This window comes from Equus caballus, chromosome 13, assembly GCF_041296265.1.
Source record: "Equus caballus isolate H_3958 breed thoroughbred chromosome 13, TB-T2T, whole genome shotgun sequence".
NCBI lineage: Eukaryota > Metazoa > Chordata > Mammalia > Perissodactyla > Equidae > Equus > Equus caballus.
The window spans coordinates 459,934-472,061 of NC_091696.1; the positions used below are offsets into that span (position 1 = coordinate 459,934).

Below are 12,128 nucleotides of genomic sequence, written 5' to 3' on the forward strand. Positions count from 1 at the left end.
CCCAGAGCCTCGGCACAGAGTTCTAGGTCATTCTAGTTCTTCTGTGTGGGACGCCACCTCCACATGGCTTGATGAGCGGTGCCACATCTACACCCAGGATCCGAACCAGTGAAATCCTGGGTTGCCAAAGCGGAATGCGAGAACTTAACCGCTCGGCCACGGGGCCGGCCCCTCTATTTTTTTCTTGCGGAAGTTTTAGTAAATTGTTTTCCCAAGACTTCTCTATTTCATGTACGTTTCTGACATAAAGTGGGTTTTGTTATTCTTTAGTATCTCTTTAATGTCTAGAACCTGAAGTGACAGGCCCTCTTACACCCTTTATGTTGGTATTTTGTGTTTTCTCAGTTTTTTTCCTTGTCCGTCTTGACAGAGGCTTATGAATTTTATGAGCCTTTTAAAAGAACAAACTCTTGGCTTTACTGACAGTCCCTATTGTACGCTTGTTTTTCTATTTCATTAATTTCTGTTCTAACCTCTATTATTCTCTTTCTTTTACCGTGTTTGGATTTGTCTGGATAATTTGCTATTGGGGGAAAAAAAAAAGCAACACTCTTTACCCAACATAGGCAACTAGAAGCCACGATAAAGGTGTTTGTGGAATTAAAGAAAAACATCTGATATCAATTTGACTCTTGTCCCTTTGAAGGCTAACTGTTCTTGTCAGACAGTCTTCCGGACTTTTCTGCTGGTTTTTGATAGCCTTAAATTTCACCAGCTGCTGGTGTGGCTCTTTGGCACTCCATGAATCCTTCAATCTAAGGTCTCTCATTTTTCTCTAACTCTGGAAAACTCGTCCCCATCATCCTCCCAAACATCTCCTACTCTCCGTCTGCATCATTCCTTTTTCTGGGACATCTGTGAACCAGATATGAGCATTTCTGCTCCTATCACCCACATCTCTTACTGTTCCTTTTATATAGCTTCTTGTTCCTGTTTCACACTGTGCTCAGATAAAGACCTTTCTCTCTTTTATAGGCATTTCACTTATTTTAATGAGTTCGTCCTTCCATTCTCCTGCCCCGGCTTCTGTAACAGTTTATTTCTATTCAGTCTGGCAGTGTTTGGGGAAAGTGGGCAGGTCAGATCCTGTCTAAATACTGACGTGGCCACCACCACAACCAAGATATTAAGTACCATCAGTATACAAGGCTCCCTCATTTGCCTCCTCGATAGTCACACCCAGCGTCACCCCAAACCCCTGACGACCACTAACCTCTTCTCCATCTCTGTAATTACGTCCTTTCACGGATGTTATGTAAATGGAATCACGCTATAGGTATCCTTTTATGATTCTCTTTTTTTGCTCAGCACAATCCCCTAGAGATTCATCCAAGTGGGTGCATATATCAGTAGTTGATTCCCTTTTACTTCTGGGTAGAACTGTGTTAATTTCCCCCGTTTAAAGATCCTCCTGTTGTCTGTTACTGATTTCTAGTCTGATCCCGTTGTCAGCAGAGAACATGCTCTATATGATTTCAATTCTTTTGTATTCGTTGAGGTTTGCTTTATGGCTGAGAATATGGGCTATCTTGGAATATGTTCAATGGGCACTCGAAAAGAACGTACATTCTGCTGCTGTTGGGGGCAGTGTTCCATAAAGGTCTATTCACCCTGCCGGTGGACGGCAGTGTTCTGTATCGTGTCTGATCGTCTATATTTCTACCAACTGCTGAGACTGGGCACTGAAGTCCTCCTCTTTATGTGCTGCTCTTTCTCCTTTCAGCTCCACCAGTTTTTGCCTTACATATTTTGAAGGTCTGTTGGCTGGTGCATACACATCTGAGATCACTTCATCTTCCTGGTCAATTGATCTTTTTATCATTGTGTAATGTCCCTCTTGCCCCAGAGAAATGTCCCACGTTCTGAAGTCTACTTTGGCTGATATTAATATAGTCACTCTGTTTTTTTTAACATTAATGTTTACGTGATATATCTTTTTTCATCCTTTTTTGTTTTGTTTTATTTTTTAAAGATTGGCACCTGAGCTGACAACTGTTGCCAATCTTTTTTTTTTTTTCTGCTTTTTCTCCTCAAATCCCCCCAGTACATAGTTGTATATTTCAGTTGTGGGTCCTTCTAGTTGTGGCATGTGGGACGCCGCCTCAGCGTGGTCTGACGAGTGGCGCCATGTCTGCACCCAGGATCCGAACCAGCAAAACCCTGGGCCGCCACAGCAGAGCGTGCGAACTTCACCGCTCGGCCACGGGGCCAACCCCATCCTTTTATTTTCAATCTACCTATGTCACTAAATTCAAAGTGAGCTTCAGCATACAGTAAACAACATATAGTTGGGTCGTGGTTTTTATATTCATTCTGTCAATCTCCGTCTTCTAACTGGTGTGTTAGGCCATTTACATTTAAAGTAATTATTCATATGTTAGGCCTTAAGTCTGCCATTTTATTATCTGTGTTTTCTCCCTCTCTCGTGCCTTACCGTGGGATACTTGAACATTTTTTAGAATTCCACTTTATCATGCTTTTGAGTACATCACTATGTTTAGTTTTCTTAGACGCTGCTCTAGACGTCACCATATACATATGAAATGACGTTTGACATCAAGTGCCGTGTAGAAACCTCACTCCCATCTACATCTCTCTACGCTTCTCACTTTTCAAACATCATTCTCACAAATATTTCCTCCACATCCACTGAGCACCGTATCAGTGTTTTACGTTTTGTTCCAACCATCAGATATGATTAAAGAAACTCATGAGGTGAAAGATGGTCGGTTAGGGTTTCTTCTATTTTTACCCACTCCGTTGCTCTTAACTTTCTGAAGGTCCCCACCTTCGTCTGTCACAATTTTCTTTCTGTTCGCAGAGCATCCTTCAGCTCACTCAAGGGTCAGTCAGTCTGTTCGCAACAAATTCCACGATCCTGCCTTCATCTGAGACTATCTTTATTCCTCCTTCCACTCCTAAAGGCTAGTTTTGCTACTAGAGGATTCACAGTTGATGGTTCTTTTCTTTCAACACTTGAAAAACGGATTTCTTCCTTCTGGCCTCTGTGATTTCGGATGAGAAATGTGCCGTCGTTGACACTGGCCTTCCTTTCTAGGCAGTGTGTCACTTTGCTCTGGCTGTTTTCAGTATTTTTTCCTCTGTCTTGAGTTTCCAGAAATCTACTTACGTGTCTTGGTGTTTATGTCCAGAGGGCTTACCCTAGCCAGGGCTCCTCAGCTTCTTGTATCTGTGGGCTATGCCTTTCACCAAATTTGGGAAGTTCTCAGCCATTATTTCTTCAAATACCTTTCCAGCCCGTTCTTCCTCCTCTTGCCCCAGGACTCTGGCGATACAAACTATTGTCCTGCAGATCTCTGGGGCTCTGTTCACTTTTTTTCCAGTCTGTTTTCTCTTTCTTGCTTTGCGTAAGTCCTACTGCTCTAAGTTCCCTGACTCTAACCTGTCACCCCCACTCCGCTCTTGTGTCCATGCAGCGAGGTGCCTGGTGATCACTGTGTCCAGGGATGGACACGACATTGTTTTGGTTACTGTACTTTTCAGTTCTGTAATTCCCACTTCGTTCTTTTTATAATTTCTATTTTTTTACTAAGAGTTCCTACTCTCTCACTTGTTTCAAAAGAATTCATATTTTTTGAAGTACTTTTATGACTGCTTTAAAATCCTTGTCAGATAATTCCAAATCTGGTTCACCCTTGCACTCATGTGAGTTGTCTTTTCATTTCAATAGTGGTATTCCTGGTTCTTGGTATGACAAATGATTTTTTTAATGTATCCTGGACATTTTGGCTATTATGTTAAGAGACTCCTGATTTTACCTAAACTTTCTGTTTTAGCAGGAAGTTGCCCTGTTTAGGTTTAGCGTGTAGATTTCAGCCAACTTCTGTGGTCTGTGGTTCCAACGACAGTTTTATTTTTGCAGCCCTTGCAATGCTCTCCCGGTCTGCTTTATTAATCTGACACTGCTGTTGCTCAGTCCTTGCTGGCGACGTCTACAGGGTTGGAAGCACTTCCCCAGGCAGCCTGATGTTGCTGCTACTGCTGCAGGAAGAGCCAGGCAGCGCCTGGTGGTCCTCGGTATCCTTGTGCCACCAGGTGGAAAGCTGGAAGAAGTCAGGCCCCACCGACACCAGCCCTGTAGTGGGTGCTGCCCCCCAGCACCACAGTCGCATAGCCAGGGTCAGGTGGGCTGCAGACGCTTTGACCGTGATGCCACAGGCAGACTGCGGGGTGGGGTGTGGCTCCCCACCCAGGTCTCAGCCAGGCCTTCCCTTTAACCAGTTCTTCAACCAGAGCGAGGAGCATTTCCTGGCAGGTGTTTTTTTTGCCTAGGCGATGCTTTGCCTTTGTCAAATGAGCATTTGTTACGGAGAGCCCCAGGGTGTCTGACAGCTCAACAAAGACCCCAAGGGAAAGTGGAATATGATGCTCCTCCTCAAATGCTGGCACCTGTGGCCATGCTGCCCCTCCCTCTGCAACCCTTTCGTGACCTCCCCTCGCCCCCTCGTGAACTATCACTGACCCTCCCTATGTCACCCCTGCTATCACTCCTCGTGGAACCCTGTGCTGTCCATTCCCGAGCACCATGGCAATGACACACTTATTACTGTGATCATTCACTTCCCAGTTCTATCTCCTGTCACCAGACTTAGAGCTGTGACAGTAGGCACACGCAGCATTTCTATGTCACGGTGTCCCTGGTGCCTCAGGCAGAGCGGGCCCAACACATGCCTGTTGGAGGAGAGAGCGGTGAGGGGTTACCGAACACCACCTAAAGACATTCAAGAGACACGACCGTGGCATATTACCACCACCACTTTACCAAACAAACGTCAACCACAAAAATCAGCGGTCAAGTTGGAAAGAAAGTTCAGTCCTCAGAATCGAGGACGTTTTGATCTTTGGAAACTTGTTCAGGGCACTGTCACAGAGGGGTGGGCTGGCTAGCCAGATCTGGGGACCCCCGGCTGCGGTGGGCTCCGCCCTGTGCCCCAACCCTCCTCCAGGTGGTGCAGCCGAGCCGACGTCCAGCTCCCCCAGACGGCTGCGAGGCACGGGCACCGGGGACCCTCGGCCTCAGCACCTCGCGCGTCTCCCTGATGGCCGCCTGGGACCACTCGCGCCCAGAGCCCAGCCCGGAGGGAGCCTCGGGGGGGTCTGGCCGCAGGACCCACCGGAGTCCGTGCTGGAGCTGCCCCCACCACCTGGGGGACGCGAGGCCGCGCAGGGAGGCTCCTCGTGCGTCCGAGGGCGCCGCGCCCCACTCATGCCGTGATCCCGCAGCGACCTGGGCTGGAGCGGCGCCGCCCCACTTCCCTGGAGCACGCGGGTCCAGTTCGTGCACCTGCCGGGCCACCGCACGTGGAGCCCGGGAGGCGCATAGCGCAGGCGCAGAACGAGCGCTGTGCTTCCGGCCCACGCGCTCAGGCCGGAAGTCCTCGAGCCGCGCCACGGGCCCCGCCCCTCCGCTCCCCAAGTCCCCGGCCCAGGCGCTTCCCGGCCCTCCACTGCTCCCCCGGACCCTGCGGCCCCCAGCCCCCAGCCCCGGCCCCCCGGTCTTCCCAGGGCCCTGGCCCCCAGCCTCTGCCCCCGCCGTGTCCTGTCCGCGCCCCGAGCTGTCAATAAAGTTGCGTTCGGAGCCGACCGGAAGGCGGGCCGTAATCCGCGCCGCGGCCGTCGTAAAAGTGCCGGTTTCCCCTGGCTACGGGCAACGCGAGGAAGATGGCGGCACTGGTGGCGGCGGAGGCCGCGGCGCCCCCGGGCCCGGCCGAAGCGGCTGAGGCGGCGGAGCTGAGCCGCGCCCTGAGCCGTCTGCTGCCCGGGCTGGAGGCCGACAGCAAGCTGGGCCGGCGGCGCGCGCTCGAGGCGCTGCAGCACCTGCTGGAGGCTCGGCCCGAGGCGCCCGCCGCCGACCCCGCCGCCGCGGCCGCCGCCTTCCAGGGCCCGTGGGCGCGCCTGCTGCTGCCGCGCCTGCTGCGCTGCCTGGCCGACCCGGCCGAGGGCTGCCGCGCGCTGGCCGCGCACCTGCTGGGCCTGGGCCTGCGCCGCGCCGCGCGCCCCCGCGACGCCCTTCCGCGCCTGCTGCCCGCGCTGGCCGCGCGCCTGGCCGGCCCCGAGCCCGCGCGCCGCCCGCCCGAGGCCTGCGAGGAGCTGCGCCTGGCGCTCGTGCAGCTGCTCGGCCTGGCTGTGAGCCTGGGCGGCGCCGCGCTCGCGCCCTACCTGGACGACGCGGTGCGCGTGCTGCGCTGCACGCTGCTCGACCCCTTCGCCGCCGTGCGCCGCGAGAGCTGCGAGTGCGCCGCCCGCCTGGCGCGCGCCACCCCAGGTGCCCGCCCCGCCCCCCTTCTCCCCCCGCCCCCCAACCTCGGACCGGCCCTGAGCCGGTGGTCTCCTCCTGGACCCCCTCGCGCACTCCACGCTCGATGCCCGCCTAGCCCGCATCTCCCCACCCCCTGCCTCGGGCCGGCCCTGAGCGGGTGGTCCCCTTCTGGACCCCCTCTCACGCGCCACCGCAGGTGTCCCCCTCCTCACCCCCTGCCTCGCACCGCCCCTGCCCCTCCCTGAGCTGGTGGTCCCCTCCTGGACCCCCGCAGCCGCCCTGCTCTTTTCCATCCGGTGTTTCTCAAAATGCAGACTTCCGGAGACCACCCATGAAATTGTGTTCAAGCGTGTCTGGGATGGGGTGCGTTCTGATAGCTGCCTCTCGCGGGGGGGTTGGGGGGGGCTGTAATCCGGGTGCCTAAGGGAACACACTGAGAAACACCACTCCCATCTTTCACCACTTTTCGTCCCCGTTTCTCACGGAGTCCACCTGTCTTCTCTGTGTGGCTCGGACTGCTGTCCTGAAGGGAGGCAGGTTGCTTCTCTTTTGCTGCCTTTTAATCCATTCTCCATTGCTTTAAAAACCTAGTCTTAACAGGATGTTCCGTTTTCCTAAGTAGCCGGTTCTGCAGGGTCTTGCCCCAGTTTCCTGTCCTTGCTGTCTCAGGCTGGGACATGGGATGGTAGGGGACACCTTCTTAGTCCTTTTGGGAGGGCTTCCAGGAGGAGGGAGCGTTTAAGCGGAGGATCAGAGGTCGAGAGGGAGCCAGCCTCGAGGAATAAGCTTGGCAGTGAGGAGCAAGAGGGAGGCCAGGGTGGCTGGAGGGAAGGAGGGGTGAGGCTGGGGGCCGATGGATTTGAATTCAGTGTTAAGTACAATAGGGGAGCCAGTGGAGGGTGCGGACAAGGAGTGTGATAGACTCCGGTTCTGGTTTATGAAAGGCGAGTCTGTGCTTGTGGGGAATGGACTACCGAGGTGGCAGCAAAGGAGATGAGGCAGCCAGTCGGGGGCCATAATCCATGTTTAGGTGTTGGCTTGGACTTGAGTGGGGCAGTCTGCTACAAGGGATGGAGGAAAAGGGACCGGATGCGAGATGCACTGCAGCCCCTGCCTTCCAGCCTTGGCCTGTTCCCTCACTAGAGTCTAAGTTCCGGAAGGGCGGGACCATGCCTCTTGGTACTCAGGGCACACAGCTCAGTGCCGGCCTGCAGTAGTGCTTACTGACTGTTGAGTGAAGTGCTGTTCCTCCTGCTTGAAGCAGCTCCCCACCTCAACCCTCCTCCCCTGCACCAGCGCTGCTGTGCGAGGCGCCTCCCTCCCTCCCCTCGCCCGAGGCTGGACTAGACCAGCTCCTGCCTGCATGTGAGGACCTGCCTGGGGGTTAAAGAGCTCACCTGGAGTCTCTGAAATAGCAGTCTCTGGGTCTCAGCGGCAGCATTGAGGCCAGAACTCCAAAACCAGAGCGTCAGCCTGGCTCTCCCTCGGGACCTTACCCATAGGAAGTGGCGTGGCGTCGCCTGGAGCGGTGCTGGTCCGGCTCCCTGCGCTAGTGCTGGGTGTCTGGCTCTGGGTGCCGCTGGGTGTGGAGACACAGCGTCCTTGGGCTCGGTTTTTCCTTTGGCCAGCGTCCCTCTCAGGCAGCAGCCCCAGGGCTCCCCTCACAGCGCCCATCTTCAGCTGAGGTGGGGCCAAGCCCCAGCCTTTTCCCTCTGGTTCCCCAAGCCTGTGGGTCATAGAGGTAATCTTTGGGTCACACACTTCTTGTGCTTCTCCTGGGGCCGGAGGTGCAGAGCTGTGCCTGGCAGGGCTGAGCCGTGTGCCGGCTTACAGCAGGGACCCGCTGGAAGGGGAAGGAAGGTCCGAGGCGCAGCGGCCTGTGCCGGGAGCCCGTGGGGTTGGGCGTGGCTGAGGCTCGTGGGCAGCAGCCCGGGTAACTGGTGGCCTCCCCTGTCTGCAGACCACTTCCACATGCAGTCGGAGTCTTTGATCAGCCCGCTGATGCAGACCATCTCCCACCAGCACTGGAAGGTGCGTGTGGCCGTCATCGAGGCCACGGGCACGGTGATCCAGTTCGGCAGCGGGAAGTCGGTGGACGACGTGCTTCCGCACTTTGCTCAGCGGCTCTTTGATGACGTCCCCCAGGTAAGGGGAGTTTCTCCTCTGGGCGGTCTCCCCTCCAGCAGAGGCATGCCCCATGCAGTTTCTACTCACTCGCCCCCTTTTCCTTTTTATAAAGATATTACATGTTACCGCAAACGTCCTTTCATCGCTCCCAGTCGTTGGGCGCTCCTACTTCACGTCTTTGAGAAGCTGACGGAGAGCTGAATTGTCTTAATGTATTTGTTGTTCTTAGTTCCAAGAATGTGGAAGGGGACTATTTCCTCTTAGGAACAATGTCTAAACTGCGTGTCCTCCACGGTTGGCAGAGGCGTCTTCGCTGTGCCCATCCATCAGGCAGATTTAGCTGAAAAGCCACAGTGGTTCATGACCCAAACCGCAGAGGACAGGTTGGAGGGTAACTCGTTCTGCTGGGCTTTGGGGCCCGCTGAGAGGTGGACGGACAGACAGATGGGGATCAGAGTACTGGGGTTTTTGTTGGCAGAAGTCAGCTCGGGGGGCATGTTGTGGGTCTGAGGCCACAGTTGGCTTATAAACCTTGGCCAGCCCCAACTGCCGGGAGCAGGGCCGAGGCCCCTGAGGGCAAGCGTTCTCCCAAAGGGTGCGGATCACAAGGGGGAGCTCGTGCTCATGGTCACACAGGGTGAGAGGCCCAGTGGGTGCTGGCAGGAGTCATCCAGAGCGGTGAGAAAGGGCCCCTGCCTCGGCCACCTCCGGCTGCTTCACGTCCCGCTGGCCGTAAAGCACACCAATGAGAGGTGGCGTGGCCTGCTCGCCTGTCGTGGGAACGTTAGCCACTCGCATGCAGCACTGTGCGCCAGCCTCTCCCATGTCTCATCCACGCACCGTCTTCATTAGTTCTCACAGAAACCCCTCCTGTCTGCTTCACTTCCCCGGGGGTTTGGAGGCTGTGTAATCCAGCTGGCGCTTGTCCCTGGCCCAGGTCTCGTGACATCGGGGACCACTCTCCTGCCTCCCAGCCACAGGCACACTGGGTTTCCTTCCCAGGCACTTTGTCCGTTTTGTTTTCTTTTTTTAAACGGCTTTATTGAGCTCCAATTCACATCCCATACAATTCACCCATGAATGGTATGTTTGTTGTGTTGAAACATTGACGTGTTCTGTGTTTTTGATATGTTACGTTATTAATTTTTAAGTTTTCTTGTAAAATATATTTAATATTAAGTTTGCCATTTTAACCATTTTAAGTATACAGTTCGGTGGCATTAAGAACATTCACGAGGTTGTGCAAACATCACTACAGTCCAAAACATTTTTTTGGTTTTTTTTGTTTGTTTGTTTGTTTTTAAAGATTTTTTTTTTTCCGTTTTCTCCCCAAAGCCCCCCGGTACATAGTTGTGTATTCTTCGTTGTGGGTTCTTCTAGTTGTGGCATGTGGGACGCTGCCTCAGCGTGGTCTGATGAGCAGTGCCATGTCCGCGCCCAGGATTCGAACCAACGAAACACTGGGCCGCCTGCAGCAGAGGGCGCGAACTTAACCACTCGGCCATGGGGCCAGCCCCCAGTCCAAAACATTTTTTATCATCCCAAACAAACTCTGTAGTCATTAAGCCGGAAATCCCATCCCCCCTCCCCAGCCTCTGGTCACCTCTGATCTTGCCGTCCCTCGGAACTGGTGTGTTCGGGACGGCTCACATAAGTGCAATCAACACGTGATCTGCTTCGACTGGCCCCGTTCGAGGTTCATGGTTGTGGCGTGTGTTGGTGCTTCATTGCTTTTTATGGCTTGCTAATGCCCGTCATGTGGATGGACCACGTGGTGTTTAGCCGTCACCCATCGATGGACATTGGGGCTGTTTCCACCTTTGGCTCTTGTGAGCGGAGCTGCTGTGAACACGGCTGTTCAGTGTCTCTTTGGGTTCCTGCTTCACTTCTCCTGGGCATGGACCGAGGAGTGGACTCGCTGGGTCCCGCGGTAACTCCAGGTCCGGCTTATTGAGGAACCACCAGTGTCGCCCACGGCAGCTGCACCGTTTTGCATTCCCACCAGCAGTGCACAAGGGTCCCGATTTCTCTGCATTCTTACAACACTTGTTATGCTGTTTTTTGTTTGTTTGTTTATAGCCATCCTGGTGGGTGTGAGGGTGCCTCCTGCGGCTTGGTTTGCATTTCCCTGACCATTGGTGACGTTGGGCACCTTTTGTGTGCTTGTTGCCAGTTAGTTCTTTTGTGAGCTGTAACATTCACCTCGTGTGACTCAGATACAGTTCTGCTGGGTTAGCACGGTGGGCAGGCAGCCTGGGAGGGTCGAGATGCCTTCTCTGATCACACGGAGAGGCTAGAGGTTCTCACCGCTTGTCACGGCTTCCCCAACTCCGTCCGACCTGAGCGGGCAGGGGGCGAGAGGAGCGGACTGGCTGCGCTGCGGGATGATGGCAGCCTCTCAGCGGGAGGCAGGCTTCCCGGAGCGGATGGTGTGAAGGCGGCAGAAGAGAGTCGCTCTGGGCTTTAGGGGCCGGGACAGGTGAGGACATACCAGGGCCGGGGTGACACAGCCCCTGCCCGGATGTCACTTCAGCTCTGCTGCCCGGGCTTCACCCTCAGGCTGTGTCCCTGAGGCGCAGCAAGGCTGCCAGTGGAGCGCACGCAGAGACGGAGGGAACCTTCCCCACGTGGAGCCTGAGTCTGTCCGCTCATCTCGTGGGGCCAGCTGGAGTGGAGTGACCGTGGGCACCGCTGACCCCTCCTGGAGCTGGGGTGGGGGGGCACAGCAGAATCGGGCTCTGCCAAGGGCGGAGGAGGGGGCAGGGCGCTAGGTGGGCACCAGCACTGCCCTGCACCTGCAACAGGTGCTGTTGCCGCTCCCCAGAGACCCGACTGCGAGGGCAGCTCCAGGAGCGAGGCCCCGCGTGGACGCCAGGGGAGAGCAGCAGCGCTGACCAGGGCGCTGTCTCAGCTTCTTCCAGCTGGAGGCAGAGCAGAAAAGGATGTGGCTTCCTTGTCACAGATCAAGTGCTTTTCCTCAAAACACTGTAATAACTATGTGTCGACAGCTGTCTATAAACAGTAAACTGCGTATGGATCGATAGCTGTCTAAATACTGTAACTATCGGCAGTTGTCTGTGTAGTGTAATCGTGTATCCATGGCTCTCGGGAAACACTGTGTTGATAACTCTGCAAACAGCTAAGTGTGAGAAAGCCGGCATCCCGTTGTTGGCCTAACTGGACGTTCGGTCCCCTGACTCGAGCATCCTAAGGTTTGCGTCCCTGCAGACGAGGAGGAAGTCGTGGGAGGACTGCTGCCATTGGGGCATCACGGGCAACGTTCTGTGTTTTGTTTGCTGACAGACTTTCCCAAAACTTCGGTCTGTGACTCCTTTTTGTTATTTAATATTCCAAAACAAGTGCTTTGCATTACTGAAACTATTTTCACTTTTATTTTTTCCCAGTGGGGTTTGATTTGCTCCCATACAGTTCCCAGGGCTGACTGAGGTGGGATTTCAAATCTGGCTTCTCAGTTGCCCGCCAGCTTTCACGCTGGCTTGGGGTCTCGTTAACGGGGTCACCAGGGTCCCTTACAGTGAGTTGAAGGGGACATGATCGTGCTGTGCTTTTTGCTTGGATGTCAGCTCTGGGCCTCAGCATCCTGAGCTCACTTTGACGTCAGCCAGCACTTCGCAGGTGCTGGGTCTCCTGCAGACTTCGGCCCCCAGGACTTCGCAGGCATCCTGTGGGCGGCCCAGGCCGCGAGGGATCCTGCCCACAG

At 54.7% G+C, this 12,128-nt stretch overlaps 2 protein-coding genes across 5 annotated transcripts in view; one reads left to right on the top strand and one right to left on the bottom strand.

Annotated features, from left to right (window-relative positions):
- The window catches only part of PRKAR1B (protein kinase cAMP-dependent type I regulatory subunit beta), a 119,310-nt gene extending 113,018 nt beyond the window's left edge, over positions 1–6,292 (bottom strand). Inside the window, exon 1 of one of the 3 annotated variants that reach the window (XM_070231297.1) lies at positions 6,181–6,292. The gene's annotated coding sequence lies outside the window, so the exon portion shown is untranslated. Of the gene's footprint in view, positions 1–5,135; positions 5,346–6,180 lie in introns of those variants that run through there. The other 2 variants (XM_023655051.2, XM_070231298.1) reach the window with 2 other exon arrangements.
- Positions 5,656–12,128, top strand: part of DNAAF5 (dynein axonemal assembly factor 5) — a 43,824-nt gene continuing 37,351 nt past the window's right edge. For both annotated transcript variants that reach the window (XR_011424429.1, XM_023655047.2), the window contains exons 1-2: positions 5,656–6,286; positions 8,241–8,425. Coding sequence is in view for 1 of the 2 variants with exons in the window: in XM_023655047.2 (XP_023510815.2) it covers positions 5,683–6,286; positions 8,241–8,425 (789 nt within the window). In the remaining variant the exon portion in view is untranslated. The remainder of the gene's footprint in view (positions 6,287–8,240; positions 8,426–12,128) is intronic.